This window comes from Mustela lutreola, chromosome 17 (assembly GCF_030435805.1).
Source record: "Mustela lutreola isolate mMusLut2 chromosome 17, mMusLut2.pri, whole genome shotgun sequence".
NCBI classification, from domain to species: Eukaryota; Metazoa; Chordata; class Mammalia; order Carnivora; family Mustelidae; genus Mustela; species Mustela lutreola.
In genome coordinates, this window is record NC_081306.1 from 2,251,378 (window position 1) to 2,275,563 (window position 24,186).

The window sequence follows — 24,186 nt, forward strand, 5'->3', positions numbered from 1 at the left end:
AGACATAGGCGTAACGGCAAGGTTGGCAATAATAATAATAATAATAATACTAGAACAGCAGCAACAGCGGCTGGCGTTGATTGAGTGCTTATGGTTGGCCTGTTACTGCACCGTAAGATCCCGTTTGGGGAGGTTCAGGAGGTGGGTCTCCCTTGGTCCTCGGCGGTAGGCGCTGTCACTGTCCCCATTTTGCAGAAGAGGAACCGGAGTCCTAGATTGAGGAACCCGTCCAAGGTTCCCGAGATGATAAGTGACCAGAGTGTTGATTTACACCCACACAGTCTGTCTCGATAACAAGAGTCTGTGCCGTTGAGCCACATTGTGACGAGAGAGGTTCCCAGAAGTCATACTGGAAACAAGACTTCAAGACTGGATTTAGGTGGCCAGTTGGCAGGGTCTTCTGGAGAGAGAACCTCAGGGAGGAGAAATAAGTGTGGTTGAGGTGCAGGACTGCAGGCGGGGAATGGGGAATAAGAGTAGTTGGCACTTAACATGCACGTGTACGGTGAGCTAGGACTTGCTGCTAATATCCTGACATAGAGCAAGTTAATTTTGTTTAAAGATTTTATTTATTTGACAGAGATCGCAAGTAGGCAGAGAGGCAGGCAGAGAGAGAGAGAGAGAGGAGGAAGCAGGCTCCCCACGGAGCAGAGAGTCCGACACGGGGCTCGATCCCAAGACCCCGAGCCCACGACCCAAGCCGAAGGCAGAGGTTTTAAGCCATTGAGCCACCCAGGCGTCCCTCGCAAGTTAATTTTTACAATAATTTTAGGAGGTGGGCATAATCATTCCCGTTTTCCCGGAGAGAAAGTCAGCCCCAGAGATGATAAGAGATCTTGTTCAAGGTATCTGCTAGCAAGAGCGGAAACCAGAATTTGAATCCGTGAAGTTTGGCCTACAGAATGTTCTCTGCCCTTAGCCATTGGACTGGAGAGGTAATCAGTGGTCTTTAATCCACTTAAAGAGTTTATCCTTTATCAAAAGAACCATTGGAAGCCCTGCCTCCCCTCCCCCAAAGAAGGGTCAGACTGAGGGCAAAGTGTGAAGTTGAGAGATTTTAGTAATCCCGACACGACAGATCATGGTTTGATGTGGTTTGTCGGTTGGGCTTCAGAACCAACAGGCCGAGAAAGAATTCTGCAGGAGTCTTCAGTGCTACAAGACTTTCCTTAAAGCATGGGAACAGGACCAGTGGGGCAGAAAGAGCAGCACGGTGTTGTATGGGGGGGGGGGGGCAGTTTATAAACTTTCAAGTTGGGGGAGTGAAGACGTAGGGAGGTTTCCAGACACACACTCCTATGTTAAAGAGAACTCACAGGACCCTGGAGGCCTGGCTGTTTTCAAGCGAAGGTTGGTTTTTCCCTCTACCAAAGCCTCAGTTGGGAGCTTTCTGGAGGAACTTGACTCTTCTGCCTTAGGTAACAATGGGCTGCAGGTTATGAGGAAATTTAATTTCATCTACATTTCCTTCTTGCCTTTGGTCTCCGCATCAGTTTTGCTTCCTGTGGGGCAGGTGAGAATCCATAAGAGAAGCAGATGGCATCAAGACGTAGGAAGCAGAAGAATCCAGAGGATTTGGTGCCTGGGTATGGGGTATTGGAGAGAGGAATCAGGGATGACGGCTTCTGATTCCTGACGTTCAGCCTCCTGAGTGAATATTGATCCCCGTCCCTGTTAGTAGGGAGAAGAGCAGCAGGGCAGCAGGGTTGTTGAGTCTCGGGGAAGGTGGGCGAGGTGCTGAATGGGCTTTGAGTCCCATGGAATTCAAGGCTCCTTTGGGTGATCCGTGGCGATTCTGCACAGTAAACATGTTGCTTCCTTGGGCGAAAGCAGGCCAGAGGGAGGGATAGAGCTGGACATGGGCAGTCATCCCGTATGGTTGGCTATTAAAGCCATGAGCCAGGATCATCCCTGGAAGAGAATATGGTGTGATGGGAGACCTAAGACATGGCCCACAGGTGCACCTGTGTTGAAAGACTGCATGGAGAACTAGGAACCGTCTAAGAAGCCTAGGAAGGTGCGGCTGGAGAGGTGGAGGACAGCAGTCCACAGCTGCCTCTTGGCAGATGGTGCCAGATGTGATTTGGGAATGGGGAATAAAGCCGGCTAGAGATCACAAGAAGGTGCGGAAGGAAAGGGCCGGTAAGTGTAAGTGGGATTTAGCCTCAACTAGACTAGTTCAGGCTGTGAGCAGGGTTTGTTAGGAAAGCCTCACAGACTTGGCTGACTGCCTCAAGGAAGAAACGCAAGTCAGAGTTGTCCCCGTGACATTGATACGACGTATTTGGGACAAAGTGGAGAGGAGGGACTCTGTTGGAGGCGGAGAGAGGCAATCATAACTTCGATTTGGATCTCCTTGAATTCAGGGTGTTTGGTGGACAACGGGAGACGCAGGATCAGTGTTTGCAGGAGAAGACAGGACTGAGGATTCAGAGGTGAAAATTGTTAACATGCAGGCATTGGATTTGGAGGGAAACGGAATGGCCATGACTTGGACCAGGAAGATGGTTCTGGTTCTATCGTTCAGCTTCTGGGGTGGATTTGGGAGACCTTTCCGAGGTCTGTGTTCTTTGGGATAGAAAGGCAGGAATGCTGCTCTAATCTGCATTTGCAAGACTAGAGGACGGAGTGAGCTCTGGCTCTCTGATCTCTGCAGGAGGTCGTCAGAAGAACGCGCCAGGGGCGCCTGGGTGGCTCCAGTCAGTTAAGCATCCGGCTCTTGGTTTCTGGTTTCGGCTCAGGTCTCTCAGGGTCGTGAGATCCAGCCCTGCTTTGGGCTCCCAGCGTGAAGTCTGCCTGGGATTCTTTACTTATTTCTCTCCCTCCTGGAGTGCTCCCTTTCCAAAAATAAATACAATCTTTAATTTAAAAGAAAGAGAGAAAGAAAAAAAGAAAGGAAGAAAAGAAGAGAAGAGCGAGGAACCACGTGTGTATTTTTCCGAAGCTGAGTCGTCCTTTGGTATTTCTGCTTTCCCCCGTTTAGGTATGAAGAGATTGACTTGGAAACCGGCATTTTGGAGTCCCGGAGGGATCCAGTCGCTCTGGAGGATGTCTACCCCATTCATATGATCTTGGAGAATAAGGACGGCATCCAGGGCTCTTGCCGGTACTTCAAGGAGAGGAAGAACATAACCAATGACATCAGGACCAAGACTTTACAGCCCCGTTGTATGATGGCGGAAGCTTTTGGCCGGTAAGCTGCGGAAGCTCCGCAGCTACGGAGCCTCACGGGCCCCCTCCTGCCTTGAAGCCAAGTGGGGACAGTCAGCGCGCGGAGACCGGTCTGTGTGTCAGCCCTGCACCAAGCAAGCTCCCCGCCCTGCACCCCACTCTTGGGGGTGCTAATTTGGCTCGGGGGCCTGTTTTCTCTTTCCCTTGTGTCCCCAGGCCTGGCGCACTGGGGCAGAGCAGCCGGCTTTCATTTGTATCAGTGCCTTCTCCTGTCCAGGCTAGGGCTCCCGTTTCCCCCCGTGGCGAATGCAGGGAGCCAGTCCCCACTCCCACCTCGCTTCCCACTTCACAGAGCAGGGAGAAGCTGCCGGTGGGAACTCGGCCGACTTCTAGCTGCTTCTGCAACGTGTCCACATGGCTTCTCTCCGCATTCCCTTGCTTTCCCCGCTGGGGCTCTCAACTCCGCTGTAATGACTCGCCCATCTTACAATAGGACCTTCCCTGGACCTCGGATCTCCGGGGCTGTAGAGCTCTCCTGCTGCTCGCAGTTGTGCCTTCCTGGAAGAAATAGCTCTTTCTCCTTCACACCTCTGCCCGCTGATGTCTGCCTTTATTTCTAAGATTCCTACTAACCAGCCTGGGGACGCTGTTTGGCCCTAAGTTCCTGACCCTTCCACCCCAGGTCAGGGAGTTTTAAAGCTTTTGCCCCGTGGCTTCCTGCTTTGTTTTTCTGTTCTGGTCCATCCTCACCAGCTCTCTCCTGGACTCCCCGACTTCCGTCTACCCCTTAAATGTTGGGCTGCTCCCAAGGGCACTTTCTCTTCCCCAGACGTCTCCCAAGTGCCACATGTAGAGTTCAGTAACGCCTTCCTCAGTGTGCCCAGAAGTTCGAGCATCACAGCTCCTTCACCCCAAACCTGCCTCTTCTTCCCTTCTTTGCCTCTTCTGTGATGTCCTCTGCTCCAGGGTGTCCCCTTGTGCCTGCTGTACGAGCCGCAGACCTGGGACTCCGGGGCCCCTTCTCTCCGGACTTACTCTGCATTCAGCTGGCCACCAAGTCCTGTGGACTTGACCTTCTCAGACCGTCTTTGGCCTCAGGATAATGCAAGAGTCTCCTGCCTTCCTTCTTGCTGTCTCCCTCTCTCTTCCTCTCTCTCCCTCTTTCTCTCTCTCTTTTTTTATGATTTATTTATTTTAGAATAAATAAAGGAGCCTCCCTGCTAAGCCCAGGGCCGGATGCAGGGCTGGATCCCATGAGCCTGAGATCATGACCTGAGCCAGCATCAAGAGTCAGACGCTCAGCTAGACGCCCCTGTCTCTCCTTTCTGGAACTTTCCATACCACATGGCGCATTTTTTTCTCTAAAACAGAATTGTGATGAACAGTGCCTTGGTCACTTGGGAGGTGTTTCCAACTGGGCACATATGCCCTGTATACATGCTTTGTTTAGCCAGCATGGTGTTCTTTTTGGTTTTAATTTTATTTCATTGCTGATATTTAAAATCTGGATTTCTAGCTCCTCTTAAAAAACAAAACAAAACAAACAAAGAAATAGGATCTAGCTGCCCTGGCACTGATTTTCACTTGGTGATACAGGCCAGAGCCGTGAGTCGTATCCCACCTAGTGCTCCACACTCTGCAGCTCCCTGCCTGCTGACGTTAGCCCCTTGGCCTGTGTGGGACCTACCCTCTGCCCCCCCAGCTCTCCCACTGTAGCCCTTCAGCCAGCCTGAGCTTTCCCTGTGCCGTGGCCCAGATTTGCACAGTTCATTTCTGTCTCAGGGCTATTGTGTGCGCTCTTCTGCTTAGAAGGTTCTGCCTCACATCTTCCTGTCTCTATCCCCTCCTCTTTAGTCAGTTTTCATCTCGGCTCCTCAGAAAGCATCCCTGTTGCCCAGGCACCGTTATGTTACTCTTTGTTGTACCAAAAATGATCTTTTACTTATTTACTTACTTACTTATGGAATATATATGGATATATCCATATATATATATATATATATGGAAGGAATCTTGAGCAGGCTCTATGGCCAGTGTGGTGCCCTGTACAGAGCTCGGTCTCACAACCCTGAGATCACAACCTGACCCAAAATCAAGAGTCAGGCGCTTACTGACTAGAGCCACCCAGGCGCCCCCAGTACCAAACGTGGTCTGGAGTGTTGATTCACGCCACCCCTTCCTCACCAGAGTGTAAACTCTTGAGGGCGGAAACCCTGTCTTGTTTATGGCCATATCTCTAGGACCTAGAATATGCCTGGCACTACCTCAGCTCCTAAAAATGTCATTGATTCATGGTGATCCTGATGGGTGTGGGGTTACAGCCCCTGACCTGTGTCATGACATCTGACCTCCCCGCGATGGCCCTGCAGGACCCTTCAGGATGTGGACTCCCACTGACCCCTTGAGCTCACCTTCTGCTTTCTCGCTTGGGAGCCCAACCCCCACTTTCCCGCCAGGCCACACCACTTGCCTCCCAGGAAGGCCTGCTCCTTCATGCCTCCGGAAGCTTGGAGGTTCTGCTTTCTTGTCCCTCACCCACCCTGCTGACTGCGAATTCTAGGGTCCCCTCCTATGAGAGCGTCCCCTGGTTACCGTGCACACGTTCTGTTCACACAGGCAGGCTGGATTGGGGGCTCCTCGCATAATGGCATTTCATAGGCTCAGCCACCAGAGTTGCTCACTGCCGGCTCTTGGGCCCTACGGTAATCGCTCCCTCTCCTGACTTTCCCCTTCAGCCGACTGTGAGCTCCTTGCTGGGAGATACCGCTTTTATTTATCTTGGTATCTCTGGTACTTCGCATTGTGCTTAATCAGTACTTGACATCCTGTCTGAGGGCCACACTCAGCACTTCCGGCCGTGCAGGAGTCCCTGAGTCAGCTAACTGGAATGTTGGGATTTTAATGTCCAGTGCCATAAACCTGAGTGCATTTGAAGAGCAGCAGGCCGGGTCCCCTGGTCTCAAACTTGCTTTTCCCTGCTGACCTCTGCCAGTTTCACTTTGTAAGCCTGTTTGAGATGAGAGAGCGTAGATTCTAAGTCTGTGACCGAGGGAGAGGAGCAGCCAGGCAGAGGAAGCAGCTTGTTTGGGACCAGCAGGGCCAAGGAGGTAAGAGGCAGAGCTGTGGAAGGTGCATAGGACGTTCCAGGCCCTGGAGGTTCGGACTGAGTATCTTAGCAAGACTGTGGAGGCTCCATGCAAGATGACAGGATTGGTTCTGTTCAGCCCAAACACCATGCAGTTTGGAGACGGGGCATTGTGAATTTCTAAGAAGCAGTACAAAATGGTGATTCTCTAAGGTTCTGTTTTTTCACATTTTGATTCTTTTCAAGTCACTTCAAGTTATTTCTTCCATGCGGTTGTTCTTGTTTGCAGGTGGGGAAAGAGACTGATCATCGTTGCCTCCCAGGACATGCGTTACAGGGCCTTGATAGGCTTGGAGGGTGACCCGGACCTGAAACTCCCCGACTTCTCTTACTGCATTTTGGAGCGATTAGGCCGGTCCCGGTGGCAAGGGGAGCTCCAGCGAGACCTCCATACCACTGCTTTCAAGTGAGAGCATGATTCTCTTCTCTTGAGATGCTAGGACTCCCCGATGATTGTGCCCTGCTCCCAGTGCAGGCCTGTTGACTTCCCTTCCTCCTTCCTCTCCAACCTGCCGCTGGGGCAGTCTTCAGCCCATGATGATTGGGCGGCAGCGCTTTGTTGTTTGAAGAGACCCTGGGGCGACTGTATAGTGTCCAAACCAGGCATCTTGAGAGTGGAAGGTGGAGCTCTAAGGGGGGGCCAGAGCAGTGGGCATAAATCGGGCCAGCCCGAATGTAGAGTGACCTTACTCGTGGGCTACCGCAGGACTGGAGACCTGTCGCGTTCCTTTTCCTTTGCTCAGGCTTCTATCCACCTCTGCTGGGGGTCTGGGGTGCGCTGAGGCTGAGGCAGGCCTGTTCTTTCGAGGCCATTGTCCCTTGGAGTGGCTGGATAGGAAGGGTGTGTCTCTAGCACTTAACGTTCACAGGAGAGGCCCTCTACTGTTGGGTGAAAGCCGCCAGCAAAGCAAAATGGCACAGCCACGCTCTTCTCTCCTCCAGGGTTGATGCTGGGAAGCTCCACTATCACCGGAAAATTCTGAACAAAAACGGGCTCATCACGATGCAGTCCCATGTGATCCGATTACCCACTGGAGCCCAGCAGCACTCCATTCTGCTCCTCCTGAACCGGTTTCACGTGGACAGGTACAGCGTGCAGACCGAAAACACTTTGTTCTGGTGAAATTTCAGCCGTGGATTAGACCTCTACACATCATAGAGACAGAATCACATGACTAAAGCTTTTTTTTTTTTTAAGATTTTATTTATTTGATAGAGAGATCACAAGTAGGCAGAGAGGCAGGCAGAGAGACGGCGGGGGATAAGCAGAGAGCCTGATGTGGAGCTTGATCCCAGGACCCTGAGATCATGACCTGAGCCAAAGGGAGAGGTTTAACCCACTGAGCCACCCAGGTGCCCTATGACTACAGCTTTTTAGGAAAAATATTTATGGTCTATTTCTGATGATGAAAATAAGTCATGCTGATTTAGAAAATTTGGAGATTATACAGAAAAGGAGGAGGAAAAAATCCTGTAAACCCACAGGCCGGCAGTAGGAACTGTTAACATGTTGGGGAAATTCTGGGAAGAGTGTAAAAGTAACAACAAATAAATCGAATTAGGTTCGTTACAGTGACAGAATTGAGAGTGAATTCTTTCCAGTTTAAAATGGGCGTGTTTTTCCAACAGCAGCTCTAGAGGGCGTGAGGGGAGGTTTCCGCTGAGCGAGTGCTGTGGGACATGTTGCCGTTCAGCTTTGTGTCCTCGTCCGGGCAGATAGCAGGATGGTGAGGGGTGCACACTCCCTTCTGAGCATCAGAGAGTGGGAGTCCTCGTCCGGGCAGATAGCAGGATGGTGAGGGGTGCACACTCCCTTCTGAGCATCAGAGAGTGGGAGTGAGTCTCTGACTCTTTGCTCCTCCCTGTTGGGGTAACTGCCTGGCATAGGAATGGGGGAAAGAAAAGGTCCACCACCATTTAGAAAGGCCTCTACTCCAGCACCTCGTGCCCTCCTTGATGGGAGGTGCAGCGACCAGGGTGGGGGAGGCAGAGTTGGTGAAGGACCTAGAATAACACGGTCCTTGGGCGAGGAGGCTGGACGCCCCCGAGTCCGTGGCCACAGTGTCCAGTGGTGGAGGCACGTGGTGCACGGGAGACTCGAGGGGCAGTAGGCATTCCCCCTTCCCTGGACCACGGGGAATGACTCAGAGTCTCCCCTCGCCAGATGACCCAGGGCTTGCCCTTCACCCAGGGGTCTGGCACGTACTCCAGCAGAGAGGTGGATGAACACTGAGGATTTCCAGTACCTGCTACATAGCACTGGCCTGGACCCAGGGAAAGTGTCCAAAACATGTGTCTAGATAGACTCTTGACTGAGGAGTTCCAGGAGTAATGATATCATTGTATTCCTGTCAAAATTCCAAGTTCAGCTTCAAACCTATGTTTTAGAAATCCTGCCTTAGAGAGAATCGTGCTTCAAGAATTTGAATTTTTATTTATTTATCTTACTATGCATTGGTTAAATACCCATATCAGCAGACTCCTCACTGGCGTGTGGCCTGTGTCTACAGAGAACACAGGTGGCAGCTGTGGCTGGCAGGGAGAACAGTGGACTAAGTCATCTGTACTTGACTTGGACAAAGTCACTTGAGCTCTCTGAAGCGTGGTTTCCTCTTCTGGAGCATGACCACGACCCAGTGCCCGGTACTGGTCTACGTACAGGAAATACCTGTGCCTGCCTTTTTTCATGCCTTGAGAGGCAGTCAAAGTGGAGATGTGGGCGTTGACTCTGAATCCCATACATACAACCTCCCTGCCTCAGGCCTGTGGGCATTTAGAGCCAAGGGCACCTTCCCCAGGCACCCACAGTCCGGGAGCCTTCCACTCTCTTTCATAGCTTCCTTGGCAGCCATTAGCTTGGAAGCCATCATGACACAATAAAAATGAGGTGGAAGCTGGGGCCATCTGTTCCTGGGAAGTCAGAGGAGAAGCTGTACTCAGGATCAGAGACGTCAGGACAGCAAAGTGAGCACTGGGTGTGGCAGAGACCTAGGTTCTCTTAGGTTCGCCTCTTGACTCTGACTTTTCAGAAAACCCTGTTCACTTCTTTATTAAATAATCCCTTTACCAAGTGAATCGTGCAGAAAATAGAAGGTGCTTCCTAAACTTTATGGTTTTATAAAAACACAAGGCATTTTCAAGAATCACGACAGCTGCAGCCAGAGAGTCTGGTCTGTACGCCGTCGCTACTTAGTGCATTTTGCCATGTGACCGAACCGCTCCAAGCCATGGTCTCTACCCCGCCAGGTGCGGAATGTGGCCTGGACAGTGGCTGAGACCTAGGACGCAGGTGGTCTGGTCTGATATGTTGTCAATTTAAGTCTTGTGATCTTTAAAAAACAGGCGCTCTTTAGTAATAACTTTGAAAAGATGAACTGTTCTGTGTTTCTCACAGAAGGAGCAAATACGACATCCTCATGGAGAAGCTCTCGGGTGTACTGAGCACACGGACTAACCAGATGGAGACCCTGGGCAGGCTGAGGGAGGAACTGGTGAGTGCCCGGGGCCGCCTGGGGGCCAGGCTGGAATGGTCCGTGCCGCAGCCTGGACCTGCTTGTCGAGTGTGGATTAAATGACTGGCATTTGGAATCCGTTAATGGACTCGACCATCCCTCATCTTGAAACAAGTGCGATCTTCTTTGTTTCACAGGATAAGAAAGTGCTCAGTCCTTTGTTGGAGGCCGTCGTGCTCTCAACTGGCCCCATTTCCTCCCCCACACTCACAGTTTGCTCTAGGACGTGCTGTACGAGTTCATACGGAATGGCCAGTCCTGACATTTAGGGGTGCTTCCGTAAGCGCACTTCTAGTTCTGTCCCCATTGGCTTGATACGGAAAGGGCATTGTGACTTTGCAGAGACGCAGGCGAGCTGGTGCTGGGGGAAAAGCACAGACTGGCTTGGTCTCTGGGCCCCCAGAGGAGAGGCAGGAATGAAGCAGGGAGAGGAGAGCACGGAGGGGCCTCGCGCCTCCAGGCCGATGAGGACAGTCTTTGCCAGGAGCTAGGGAAGAGCCGGCATGGCAAAGGGGACAGAAACATTGTCCTGGAGCTTAAGATGGCAGAACTGAAAACCTAAAGTTTAAAGTCAGGCGGTTTGAGTCACAGTGATTAGTCCACAAAGGGACGTGGTGTGGAGTCTGGATTATCGGCCCCAGGATAATCTCTGCTCCTCGCCTCGTGCTATTGCACTGGGGTGAAGCCCCAGTCTCTGGTTCCATCGGAGAGGGAAAGGGGCCTCTCCTCTAATGCTAGATCTACTACATGCCCGAGTCTCTTTAAAATATTTTATTTGGGGCGCCTGGGTGGCTCAGTCTGTTGGGCATCTGCCTCTGGCTCAGGTCATGATCCCAGCGTCCTGGGATTGAGCCCCACACGGGGCTCCCTGCTCAGTGCTGAGCCTGCTTCTCCCTCTCTGCCCCTTTTCCCTGCTTATGCTCTCTCTCACAAATAAAATCTTTAAAAAGTAATAATAATAAAAGTAAAAGATTTTATTTATTAGGAACCCTGGGTGTCTCAGTTGGTTAGGCATCTACCTTTGGCTTCAGTCACGATCCCAGAGTTCTGGGATTGAGTCCCACGTAGGGTTCCTTGCTTAAGGGGGACCCTGCTTCTCCCTCTGCCTGCTGCTTCCCTTGCTTGTGGGCTGGCTCTCTCTTTCTGACGAATAAATAAAATCTTTTTTAAAAACCTGTATTTATTGAGCGAGAGAAAGCGTGTACATGTGAGGAGGGGAAGGGCAGAGGGAGAAAATCCCAACCCAGGGCTCGATCCCAGGACCCTGGGATCATGACCTGAGCCGAAATCAAGAATTAAATGCTTAACTGACTGAGCCGCCGGGGCGCGCCATCCCGGGTCTGTTTAGAGCACAGATTCTGAGGCTTACAGGTCAGATTTGGCCTGTGTGTTGTTAAAAGTACATTTGACTTGGCTTTTTTTTTTTTTTTTTAATTGAGAGTTCACATAAAAACCTAAGTGTCCAGCTTCCTTTGAAATATCAGAGGCTCCGGCAAGCCTGGGCCAGGCCTGCAGTTTCTCCCAACAGCCGTCAGCTCAGGCCAGCTGTGCACTCACCTACCCGGCCTCGCCCCAGGACCCTTCCTGTCACCTCTCAGACAGCAGGCCCGTGTCATTGGTCAGTACACATGCGGTGCTGTTTGTGATAAGAAGTATTTTTCGGTATTTGAGTCTCCATCAGAAGTGGAAAATGAAAGGCAGACCGATAAAGCTTCTTTAGGGACCCTCGTAGAAATTAAGAAAATTCCTCCTTGCTTAAGCAACAAATTCTGCACACTGTGCTTCACATTCCTTGTCCAGCACACACTGCAGAATGAAGCCCTCTGCCCGACCGGGTCACTGAGGCATGGGGAGAGCAGGCCCGTCTGGTGGCACAGGTCACCATGGCCCCGCTCAGTTCCGTTACTTACCCAGCAAATACTGCAGCAAGCGCCTGCGCAGAGTCGGAGCTGGGTGCCGCACCGCGGTGACAGAAGTTAGGGTGACAGGTCTTACACTGTCATGGAGCGGTGTCACCGGAGGGCGGCCATGTGAACACATACTTAGGTTCGAAGCCTATCTAAAAGGATGACGTCCGAGCTCCGTGAAGGACGCACTTTCTTCAGAGCTGGGAGAAACTTAATGGAGCAACATCTGGCCAAGCGGGGCTTTGAAGGTGACGTGTTCCCCAAGTAGACAAGAACTGGCATTTCAGGCACGGGAGAGCGGTTCGGGGCTGACGTGTCGGAGGTGCGGGAATCCAGTCGCAGTGCTCGGGCAGGGGTCTACAGACCTGGGGCTGGGGAGGGAAGATGGGGCTGGCTCAGAGAGGTCCAGAGCGGCAGGCTGAGGGGCTGGGCTGGAGCCTTCAGCCTTGTAAACTGCTGGCTGCAGTTTGTGGATGGAGAAGTTGCATCTTTTTTTTTAAAGATTTTATTTATTTGACAGACAGAGATCGCAAGTAGGCAGAGAGGCAGGCAGAGAGAGAGAAGGGGAAGCAGGCTCCCCACTGAACAAAGAGCCCCACATGGGGCTCGATTCCAGGACCCTGGGATCATGACCTGAGCCAGAGGCAGAGGCTTTAACCCATTGAGCCACCCAGGCGCCCTGAGAAGTTGCATCTTGAGGAAACAAGCCAGGAGGAGGGCGAGAGCTTGGAGGTGCAGGCAGGAGGCGGATGTTGGCGGCTAGAGCCGGGCTCCCAAGTGGCAGACTGCTGGAGTCCTTGGAGATGTTTCGATGACTGGGCCCAGGATGTGAGGGGGAATGGGGGGGGGCGGGCATGAAGGAGAAAGAGTCTTTGCTGTCTGGCTGGAGTGATTGCGTCTCCCCGAAATGGACAGAGCTGAGGACAGGCTCAGGACGGCAGGGAGCAGGCCCACTTGTTTGCTGCTCAAGCCCCAGCAGGCGGACGGCCAGGGCCAAGCCCATGATCGGTGCTCAGTAAATATTTGTGGAATGAATGCATGAATCAAGTAGAGTGTACAGAAAGACGAACACATTTGCGGGAGCATGAGGCGCGTGACAAATCCGACTTGAGGATTTATTGAGTCTGAAGATCTTCTGAGACTTTTCACTTGGCGATGTCTGGTCGGCAGCTGGAAATAGGGTTAGAGGGAGCTGAGCGGGACTTAGTGAATAATTAGCCGATACAGGAGGTTGATGCCATGAATATGGATGCTGTCTTTTTTGGGGCGTGGGGGAGGCTCACGCTATTCCTTTCCCTTTATGCAGGGCAGATTGTGTGAGTCCCTGATGGCAGCCCCCAGAAGCTGGGGCTGCATCATCCTCCCTTGCTTCGGATGGTCCAGGACTTAGGACCATATGTTAGGGGCTGGGATTTGATGGATGAACTTCCGTAGGGTCTTTCCATGATGCTGGGGGCACAGCTAGATTAACGATAGAGCCCATTTACAAGCCGCTGTGTTTGAATGAGCCATATGTGAGTCATCTGTATTTTTCTGATAGCCGTATGTTCTCCTGCCCGAGGGCTGGGAGACGCGCGGGCCTTGAGAGGTGATCACACATACGTGGCGGCAGCCCGCACACATTTGTTCCATCTCCGTCTCCCAGAGAGGGAGAGGAAAGCCGTGAGACTCCAGGGACGGCGCCCTTCGTTCCGTCCGCGGCTTACAGTAGCGGGAACTGCCTCATGACTCCAGGGGTTGCAAAAGCAAATGCAAGTCAGCGGCCAGGATGGACACAGGAAAGAGTGAAACGGGCCAAGTTGGCGGCCAGGATGGACACATGAAAGAGTGAAACAGGCCAAGTAGGAAAAAAAATGGTTTTGCTGTTGGTACGGATTCAAGAACTATTTAATTTTCCTCTTGGCTGTCCTAAGAGAAGATGGCACCTGCTGGTAACAGATAGGAGCTGACCTTCAACTCTGACCTGCGAGGGGCCGACGGGGCCACTTTGCCTGGGCACCCCTGGCCTGGCTCGCCGCGGGGGTCGCCCTGAGGACCCACAGTCCCAGGATTTGTTGCCCGAGTTCTTCCAAGTGTAGCCAGAACCTTTTTTTTTTTTTGAATGAAGTCTCACTTTAACGTTGGCAAGTAAATCACTCATTTTCACAAACGTGTAGATGGGAAAACATGACCTATGCCGGAAGCTGCTCATTGATGACCCCTGCGGTTAGGGGCACATAGGGGTTACTTTGGTCACATCACCTCCCGGTGCTGTGAGTGGTAGGGTGCACACACCCCTCCTCATTTTGTGGAAGCTTCGCTGATAAACTGAAAATTTTTTTGGCACTACATTTTTTTTTTCTATTTTTTTTTTTCCATTGCCCAGGGGAGGTGTGTGTGTGCTTTGTGAGAGAGTGTGTGTGTGTGTTAATAGCACACTCGAATTTAAGAAAACCAAACACTGGCAGTATGCAATGAAAAACCGCCTTGTGGCTCTGCCCTGCCGTCTGCCTCACTCCCAGCCCTACGTGTCCTTTCAGGATCTTCGAGCAAATAAACCTCTTTGCCCCTTTTGTCATCGAAACCATTTATAGAATCTTGTATTTAGTGCTCTGGACTTTGCTTCTGTTTCCTCGACGGCATAGCTTGCAGGCTTTCCTCCTGTGTTCTCTTGTTCAAGGGAGTCGGTTACCCCGGGTTAACCCTGAACCTGTGTTTGCTGACAGGACTTCAGGGGTTGCAATCGCCTCGCTCGCGTCTGACGGCAGCTCTTACATTGTGTTTTGGCAGGGGCTGTGCGAGAGGACATTTAAGCGGCTGTACCAGTACATGCTGAATGCTGGCCTTGCGAAGGTGGTGTCTCTCCCGTTGCAAGAGATCCACCCTGAGTGTGGGCCTTGTAAGACAAAGAAAGGTAAAGGTCACAGCCTCTGTCCCCTTGGCTGTGCAGACGGCTTTCACTTCTCCCTTCCAAGTTCAGCTTTTCTCTCTCCCTGCATTCAGCCTCGCCGTGGGGTGACGGCACATTTGTTGGACTCTTCATTCCTCAGCGCCTCACTTAGGGTCCCCTGTAGCAAAAGTGCTCAGGAAATGTTTGCTGAGCAAAAGTAATCCTAAGCGCCAGCACGCGTCTCTGGGGAGATGTCCCTCCAACATCTCAGCTTCGTGGTGTCCAGAAACAGGTCCCATCTTTTCCTTGTTACGCTAAACCACTCTTCTTTCCAGCGTTTTGAAAATACCAGAGCTGTGTTGCATGATCTCAGTATTCTGTAGCCCTTGCGAGGTTGGTGGCAGTGTCACCTTTTACATAGAAGAAAGTTAAAGGTAAGAGATGCAAAGTAATTTACATAAGGTTGAGCCATCGGTAAGTGATGGATGGGGGATTTGAACCTTCCAGGAAAATTAAACTAAGGACCGTATACTGTAAAACTTTTTTAAAAACCTTCCTTAGTCTTTTATTTTCTCTGTTCTTGATTTTTTTTTTTATGTCGTGCTGTTCGTGACGAACCGAAGTCATTTAAGAAGCTGAGGGTCAGGTCTTTCAGGAGAAGGTGATAGATGGGACATTCGCATTTATTCGCCCTCTCCCCAGCCCCTTCCCTAGTGATGACAGGGAGATAAAGGGAAGCAGCCTGCAGGTACAGAGAGACTAGGACAGGAATGACAGCAGAGAATCGTCAGCAGTGGTCTGGAGCTCGATGCAGAAGGACAGTAGTAACGGACTGAGCAGCCTGGGGAGACTCAATGCCAGTAAAGAGCAGTCGCCAAGAATTGACGCCTCAGACCCTGAAATAAATGAAAAATGTGGCGATTCCAGGTACCTTTGAAGACAAGTGCAGATGGTGAAGGAGGCCAGAGGGTTGGTTGGCTGTGTGTGTCGGAAACTGCTGCTTCCCCAGCCCTCGCCCCTCCTTTGCATAGCCAATCAAAAGGCCCTTTCCCACAAAGCTTTGGCTTTTTCTACTTCTCTCAAGATAAGATGCATTGGAAGGTTTCTGGATTCACAGACCCCGCTGGGGACAGGTGGCGTGCTGAAAATAGGACACTAAAAGGGGAGGGTTCTCTCACTGTGGTTCCAGATTTGGCTCTAGAACATTGGCAGCGAGACTTAGTGTCCCCTAGGCTGGTGGCTGGAGGCTCCTTTTCTGTAGAAACCAACCGGTCCAAGAGAAAAGTCTTCTAGATACCGAAATTAGGGCGATCCCAACAAAACCACTGGCCCCTGCCCACTCACCCTACACGGAAGGCCACTCAATCGCTCCTTCCCCTTCCCCACCCCGCACAACACCCAAAACATAGTCTTTGGGCAGCAATTGAATGCTTCACCAAACACTTGAGAAGTCTAATAGTGTAACAGAAACAAACAAATGTAGGAAATAGGAACAAAGTGAGGAGGAGAGAAAACCTAAAAGAATTGGCAGAGAGAAAGCATTGCATCCATGAAAACACAGGGAGAAGCGCTCAAGGAGGGACATGCAAAAGATAAAAAAGAGCTCTTGCAAATAGAAGAAATGTCACTATTGCAACAAAAGAATGAGCAGAAGGGAAGGTGGTGAGATAAAGTGGAGGAAAATCTCAGAAAAACTCAAAGGAGGTGAGAAACAGAGCTAAGTTGAAAGTAAGACGCTAAGCCTAGATGGTCCAGCGTCTGCACAAAGGGCTCGGGGAGAGACGGAATGTGTGCAGAGGAAGAAGGAAGACAGTGAGCGAGTCTCCCAGAGCTGCAGGACACAAGTCCTAGAGAGCAAAAGACCCATCAGGTGCCTCGCACAAAGAACACGCAGAACCCCACACCAAAGCCTAACACCCTGGGACTTTGGAAACCTGGAGCAAGGGAGACTTCAGAGAGGAGAAGGCAGACTTCCAGTACTAACTGAAGCCGGGCGGCCTCGGAGCAGTGCTTCATGCTAACGGGAATGGGTTTTCCATCTGCAGCTCTCTGGTCTGCTTTCACGGCAATCCACTGTGAAAATACGGAGGTTTCACACATTCAGATCCGAGACCGTTCATCTCGCATCTCCCATGTTCCCTTCCAGGAAGCTGCGGGAGGATAGAGACCATCAAACAGCAGACTGAAAGAAGAGGCAGGAAAAGTGGGGTCCGGGTCGTGGGGGAGACCAGGAAAAACATAGGGAGATGGTGAAGGGGAATTGCTGTGATGGGCGCCATGGCAACCAGCCACACGGGAGCAGGGCGGAAGCGCTCTGGAGGGAAGGAAGTCCGTGCAAAGGATCAGCTTCTCAGTGAGTGAGTGTTTAGAGAAGGTTGCGGGTTGGCAGAGGGCCTGCGTGGGAATTAGTGTCAGGTACGCACACAACCAAGGCAGTGGGAAAGCACGAAGTTACTAAGGCCAAAGAAAACCAGAAGGTGTATAAGAAAAAAAGGTTAGAGCTTGACTTTGTGGGCACAGTAGGGAACCTACAGAGGCTGCTTCGTTACTGCAGCTCAGGAGAGAGTGTGCTGACGGACGCTCAGGAGAGAGTGGCCTACCCAGTGAGCAGCTCGGTGTGTACTGGAGGTTGGCAGTCATGTTTGGCAAGTGGCCGTGAACTGCTGGTCTGAGGGGCTCTGTTTCTTCCTTGACCTTGCTGAACTGATCGGTTGCTGCCCATCCTGCCTGGCTTCCCTATGTCGGAGCAAAGTTTGTGAAGGAGATGGTAACAGACAAACATTACAGGTGAAGAAACCAAGGCAGGAGGGCCCCCAGAGGGGACCTCACTTTTGAGTCCCTTCAGTGCCAAGGGCACTTGGGACTGGTCGAATGCCTGAGATCCCTCCAGAAAGGTGGCGTCAGCCTTTTCAGTAGAAAGAAAACCAGGAAGTACCGCCAAGTCCTGTAGCAGGGATGAAAGTCCCAGAGGTGCCCTGGAGACTTCTCTGCGTGCTTAATACCGAAATGACCTGTGGGTCTGTTAATTTATTTCCTGGTTTATTGGAAGGAAGACATTAAAAATAAACAGAATGATTATATTTTTAAAGGAAAGAGAAACTGAGAAGGAGACGCCCTTAAAGAAACTTTCTTGCTGATCAGGCAGCCACAGAGCAAAGCTTGTCCCAGGCTTGGGGTCCCTGGAAATGTAAGCCTGCCCTTGCAGCTAAGACACCAACCAGAGCAAACTCTGTTGTCAGACAGCCCTGGGTCAGAATTCTCATTCTGTCACATCTGTTGGGGTGACCTTCTGCAAGTTTTGGCCTCTCCCCGCCTCAGCAGACTTATCTGGGGGTAATAATGCGACTTTCCAGAGTGTCGTGGGGCTTACAGAAGACCTGTACACAGCAGGGGCCACAGACTAGTGAGTGGCCACGTGTAGCAATGTGATTTGCTTGGCTCACAGTGTGTGTTTTCATTGAGTTCATTGCTTAGTATTTAAAAATCAGAAATTGTCCCTAAAAAGTCAGCCTTTCAACTTCCCTGCAAAAAGTGAAATTAGGCAACGTTAAACTGCATTTCTTTAATAGCCATCAGCCAGGCAGAGAGATGCTGCTGCCTTTCTACAGGCCCATCTTCCCCACCCCCCAAGGACACCCTGCCTCCTGCTTTGTGTGTCTGCGTCACATGGTGAGTGGTCCCCGTTTTCTTGAAGCCTAGTATTGGCAAGAGAAGTCCAGAAGCCCCCCAAGACTGGCTACTGATGATCGTGATGGCTTTAGCTCCTTACGTGGGCTGAAGTGGGCAGACCCCTAAGACAGTGACCATCAGACAGCCCAGTAGAGCCCGTTCTGACGGTTCAGGAGAATCATCTCATTCCGGGCTGGTCTTGTTCCCCACCTCCTGCTGCTCGGGCTCACGGGCTGGGTGCCCCTCACTCCCAGCGTGACTCAGGTGTTTCTCTGTGTGACTCGGTTCCAGCGAGGCCGGGAGCTCCTTGAGAGCGGGGCCGCCTGTCGTGTGTCGTGTGCTTTTGTCCTTGAGGCCTCGCGGCGTCTGCTCGGAACAGTGCGGGTGCTGAGCAAGTGTTCAGCAAGTTTAGTTTAATTAGACACGACTTGGTTCCTCTCCTGTGCAGGAGACAAGGGGTGAAGGCAGTTTTAGTCTTTTTGTCTTGTGCCTTGTCTTCCCAATTTACAGAATTAACATAAACCTTCCCTCTAAGGCATTACAGCACAGACAAGACTTAAATAATAAATAAAGATGATGGATTACTTCATGTAAATTTACAGGTGTGCCTGGATTTATACGAGTTGTTTCTAAGAGCTGTAAATAAAGAGTTTGGATTTGGGCATATTTCAAGTACATTACAGGAAGCCGCAGTGATCTGCTTTGCAAAAAGAAAAAAAAAAAAAGCCTCGGTTATAAAAACGGTCACCCTGAACTGATCTGTTTTGCAAAATTTGGATTATATTCTTCAAGTGTTTGCTAGTCATACTGTGTTTATTCATTTGGGCTGAGAACAAAGGGGAAGAGAAAGAGAAGTTAACTTTGTGATTCTTCGGAAAATGATGGCCAACTGGTAGCAGGTGACAGAAGTTGTGTGCCCTGGGGCGCGCGACGGGCTCAGTCAGCGGCTGTCCAGCACTGAAAAGGATGGAGAAGGGGTCCAAACACCTGGATTCCCCCGTTTTCCCTGTTTAGGATATAGACTCTTCCCATAGCTATTAATTCATGTCCCTTAAGAAGAAAGAACAAATTCAACAAGATTACAGGATACAAGGTTAATATACAAAAGTATTAACAATGTGAAAACAAAATTAAGAAAGCAATTCTGTAGCATCAAAAAAAAAATAACACACTTGGGAATAATGCATTCAAGCACACCAAGTATAAAACAGTCTGAGAACTACAGAACAGTGTGGACAAATTTAAGATCTAAGCAGATGGGAACATCCTTTGTTCATGGATCTGGAGATTTATTTATTTATTTATTTATTTAGATTTTATTTGGGGGAGAGAGAGGGAGCACGAGCGAGGGGAGGAGCAGAGGGAGAAGCAGACTCCCCACCGAGCCACTGACCAGGGAGCCTCAATGTGGGGCTCGGTCCCGGGATCCTGAGACCTAAGCCGAAGGCAGACCCTTAACCGACTGAGCCACGCGGGCGCTCTGGATCTGGAGTTTTAATGTAAAGATGGCAGCACTCCCCAAACCAGGAAAATACCAACTGATGTGTAGACTTCGGCACGCTAATTCTGAAATTCATACGGAATTGCAGGGTGTCCAGAAAGTTAGTCTTGAGAAATAAGAATCAAGTATTGTAGGAAGACTTACACTTCTCAGTTTTGAAACTACTGCAGAGCAACAATAATGAAGCCAGTACGGTACTGCCACAAGGACAGACCGATCAAGGAGTAGAATTGAGAGTCCAGACGTACACCCACATGCCGTGGTCTGCTGATTTTCAGTAGGGTTGCCATGACCATCCAACTAAGGAAGAAACCAGTCACAAAAGGCTATTGCTGTAGGAGTCCATTTGAAGGAAAGTCCAGAGTGGGGAATCTAGAAGTAGATCAGTGAGCGCCTCGGGGCACCCAGGGTGCCAGCTGCAAGGTCTAAGGTGGGGAAGTGTTCAAAATTAGACTGTGGACAGATACACCTACCCTGGGAATATACCACATCACCACTGGTGTGCACAGTGCGCGAGGTGAATGGTGCAGAATGTGGATCGAGACTCAGTAAAGCAGTTAAAAATGAACAGCAAGAAACACTTGTAACGGGTGCAGCAAACTCAATTAAGATCATTAAAAAGTGGCACAAAGCGACTTTTGAAAAGTTATAGTGGGATTAAAGTATACAAGCTAAGGAAAAAGAGAAATAAGCCATATCGAGAAGGATTAAAACACAATAAAATAAAGATAAAGGTTTAAAAGAGCTTTGAAACCAGGAGAGCGGAATTAAAAAGAATGAAGATCAGAAACACAGAAAGGATAAAGGGTGAACATAAACGTGAAAAGGATAGGAAAAGATCGTCAGGAGCAGAGTTTAAAGCTTAGGAAATTAGTGGCATGGGGCGGGGGGAAGGGCCCGGTGGTGGAACCAGTAAAATAGTTAAAATAGGAAGATCTCTCGGTTAAAAGTGGCAACGTTGACTAAAGGATGCCAGCTCAAAAAGGAAGGGTAATTACTCTCAATATTTAAGACAGATAAAAGAAACAGACATTTTAATATTAAAAAAAAAACAAAAACGACTAGAGGCAAGCGCCTGAAAGGTGGAATACGGAGTAAGATCCTCCGTGGCGTTCATTCCGGACCTTGGGTCAGGTCAAGCTGAGCCCCGAGCAGCCCTCCCTCTCGAGAAGGGGCTCAGCACCTGGGGACTGTGACCTTGGTGGGAAATAGTCCTTCCCTCGCGGCTCCTGTGCGCCTGTCCCAGCCGTGCTGTGGGTGGCGGGGGCAGGTGGTGAGGGGCCGCAGGACTAGTCTGCAGAGTGTGACGGGGGCATGTGGCAATAAGTGTGCCGCACACAGGGCTGATGGTGGGGAGGGGCTGGCAAGATTGCTCTCCAGGCTCGGAAGAGGCGAGGGCAGGGACGTGTGAGCACGTGCCTGGTCACAGAGGGGACTGGCTGGCCACAGGTTGGCTGGGAGGCCAGTGAGTGACAGATGTGTCCGTGCTGGGTGCCACTCCATTCTTAACTGGTGCCTGCTCACAGCCCTCAAGAAAGGTCCACTGCGGTCATGCCCAGCCCAGCATGGTTTCCACCAGCACTTTTCCTTCAGTGGGTCTCTGAGAACCTCCGGGGACCTAAATGGGTCCATCCCTGACTTAGCCCAAAGGGCTTGGGAGGTGGTTCTTGCCCTGGGTGTTCAATGGGGGCTCTGGAACTCGTCACCAGCTAAGAGCGTTTTCCCAGTGTCCTAAAGCTTGCAAGTCCTCTTCTATGGACATGGTTTGTCAGCCTCCTTGTCACCTTGCTCGGTTAGCACGGGGAACTTCGGCTCCATCAACTTTTCTTGGGCCGTGGAAAGAGGAAGGCACCCGGGGACATTCTTCCATTCTGTTGTCCCATTTGTGGACAGTCTTGGAGCCCAGGGAGAGGTGGAAAAGCCATCCATAGATTATGCCAGGCTCTGTGCCAAGTGTTGGTGCTCGATTCGGATCCTTGATGGCCACCCCATCATGTGGGTGCTTTTCTTTCCTTCCCTCCGCTGATGAGAAAGCCCGCGCACATATCCCTTGCCTCGGGCCGTAGAACGAGGCAGAGCCAGTGTGGAGGTTTGAGCACAGAATGTGTGAGTCTCTAACCAGGGCCCTTGGCTGCCTCCCTAAGAGAGGGCAGGGGCTGAACTCACGGGCCGTGGTGGCTGGTGGGCGAGCGTCTGGGGCCAGAGCAGTGGCAGGGGCTGAAGACAGGACCAGCCTAGGACAGCCGTCCAGGGCAGGAGAGTCCGAAGATGTGGGCTCCCCTGCCGGTCTCTCCGGTCCCTCTCCCTCATCCACCGCAGAGATTACCAAAACGTGCCTGCAGAATAAAGGCAAGCAGGGCCACAAGATACAAAATAACGAGCGGCATTGCTTGGCCTCTAGACCTCACGCAGCCAGCCTTCCCCTTCATCCCTGCCCTGCCGCCGGCCTTCGCCCATGTCTGCCTAGACAGTTCGGGGTGCCCTCTAGCATCCGCCTCCGGGGTCTTCCCTCTCGCCTTCCCCTGCCTAGCTCCACGGGCCACCTCGTTTCCCAGCACTCCTGGCTCCTTTCCCTGTAATCACGCGGCGGGTAGTGCGCAGTTCGTGAGGCTGAGCGCTTACCTGCATTCACTCCCAGGTCCTTCCCTGCGGGTTAGTTCAGCCACGCTGTTACGATTATGCCCATTTTACAGAGGAAAAAAACGGAGGCTCCAAACGCTTAGCCCGACGCGGGGCTCCATCTCAGCCCAGGGATCATGACCTAAGCAAACCAACTGTGCCACCCAGGGGTCCCCAGAGCCCAGATTTCTAACCAATTCTATCACTCTGGTGCCTGGGCTGCAGCAGCCTCCCTCATTCGGAGTGCAGCCCTTGAATTCTGTGTCCAGCAGTTACCCAAAGCCCTTACCTCCGTAGACTGTCCCATGCGCTGGTTTCTCGGTTCAGTTTCCAGACTACCTAGCACTGGCAACCCCAGGCCCATCTAGGGGTGTGCGGGGCGGGGGTAGCAGGACAGGAGTAAAACTGAATTTACATAACCTGTCCCTGGCTCACCAGTAGGACTGTCCCTTCATGGGTGACTTAAGAGCAAAGCTGGCATGGCGCTCATTTGTTCCCATCTCGTTTTTGCTTTCTCCTGGGTTCGTCAGGTTAAGCGCACCGGTCTGCTAGGTGGCCAGGTGAGCTCTTGGCTGGGAGTGTGAGAAACACGGGCTGTGGGTCCCCTTTACGCCCGCTCAGGATGTCCCTTTACAGAGAAGGGTGTTTTCCAATAGAACCTGGAAGCTGCAAGCCCAGCCAGTGTGGGAGGAGGGCCACTTTCTAGGTCCAGGACATCCATTAGGCCACATCAACCCTCTGAGCCTGTTTTCCTTTCTCGTAAAATGGCAGGTGCTCTATGCAGAATCCGCACGGTGATTAAACTGATTCTGAAATCACCTGCCACACCCTGGGTTCTCAGGGAGGATTCACCCCTTCCCTTCTTTGCGGCTCTTCATAGTATGGAAACGAAGCCGTTCTTCCTTCGTGCCACGGTAAGCCCATCCGGCATCTTTGGCACAACAGAACTGTGTGCTTGATTCGTGTGGAACTGTGGACATCAATGCACACTCTACCTTTAAAACGCTTGAGTGCAGTGATCTGGCTGGTTCTGTCTTGCCTTTTGTTCCTGAGAAGTAAGCCCTATGCCCAGGCGTCCGTGGGTGCCATTAATAGGCCTGTGACTCCTCCAGGAAGCGTGGCTGGTCGTCAGGGTGGGCGTTCAGACAGACCTGTGGGCTCCGTTTGCCCTGTGGGTGTGTGCTGCCTGGGGTCTCGCTCCGGCCCCTTCTGCTTCGGCTTTTGCTGACTTGCAGTCTGGAACAGGCTCTTTAAATTGCCTTAAAAATAGCCAAATAGGAGCTGAAGGGATCCCAAGAATAAAAATTGGAATTCTGGGGCTGGTAAACTTCCAGAGCCATGGGAAAGGTATGGAAGGCTGGCGTTAACGAATTCCCAGTGGCTCCTTGGAGCCGTGAGCCACAGACTACCCGGTGTTGCCTCCTCCACTGGCCTCAGGTCTTAACAACTCTCCCTATAACCCCACGAGGCTAGACATTCTCCTTAGCTTGGTTAAATGATTGGGATTTCCTTGTCTGAAGGCTCTAGAAGAAAGTCAGTGCTATTGGGACTCGTGGCAGGGAAATCAGCCATGCTGGATGGGATGGCTAGAGCTGCAGACCCATGGCCCCTAACCCGCCAGCAGCCATCCTGCCAGGATGCGTCCTGCCTGGCCTTCTGGAAGCACAGCGGCCTCGTGCTGAGCCCAGTCTGAGTGGCTTGAGCCAAACCCTCCGTTGGAAGTATGCTGGAGACTCGCCTGTGCAGTGGGGTTTCTAGAGGCCCTCAGCTTCAGACTGTGCCATCTAAGGGTC

At 51.4% G+C, this 24,186-nt stretch overlaps 1 protein-coding gene across 3 annotated transcripts in view; it reads left to right on the forward strand.

Moving 5' to 3' along the window:
* GTF3C1 (general transcription factor IIIC subunit 1) overlaps positions 1–24,186 on the forward strand; it is a 68,376-nt gene that overhangs the window by 1,170 nt on the left and 43,020 nt on the right. For all 3 annotated transcript variants that reach the window (XM_059154772.1, XM_059154771.1, XM_059154773.1), the window contains exons 2-6: positions 2,984–3,193; positions 6,546–6,722; positions 7,259–7,402; positions 9,711–9,807; positions 14,505–14,628. In XM_059154772.1, coding sequence (XP_059010755.1) covers positions 2,984–3,193; positions 6,546–6,722; positions 7,259–7,402; positions 9,711–9,807; positions 14,505–14,628 — 752 coding nt within the window. The remainder of the gene's footprint in view (positions 1–2,983; positions 3,194–6,545; positions 6,723–7,258; positions 7,403–9,710; positions 9,808–14,504; positions 14,629–24,186) is intronic.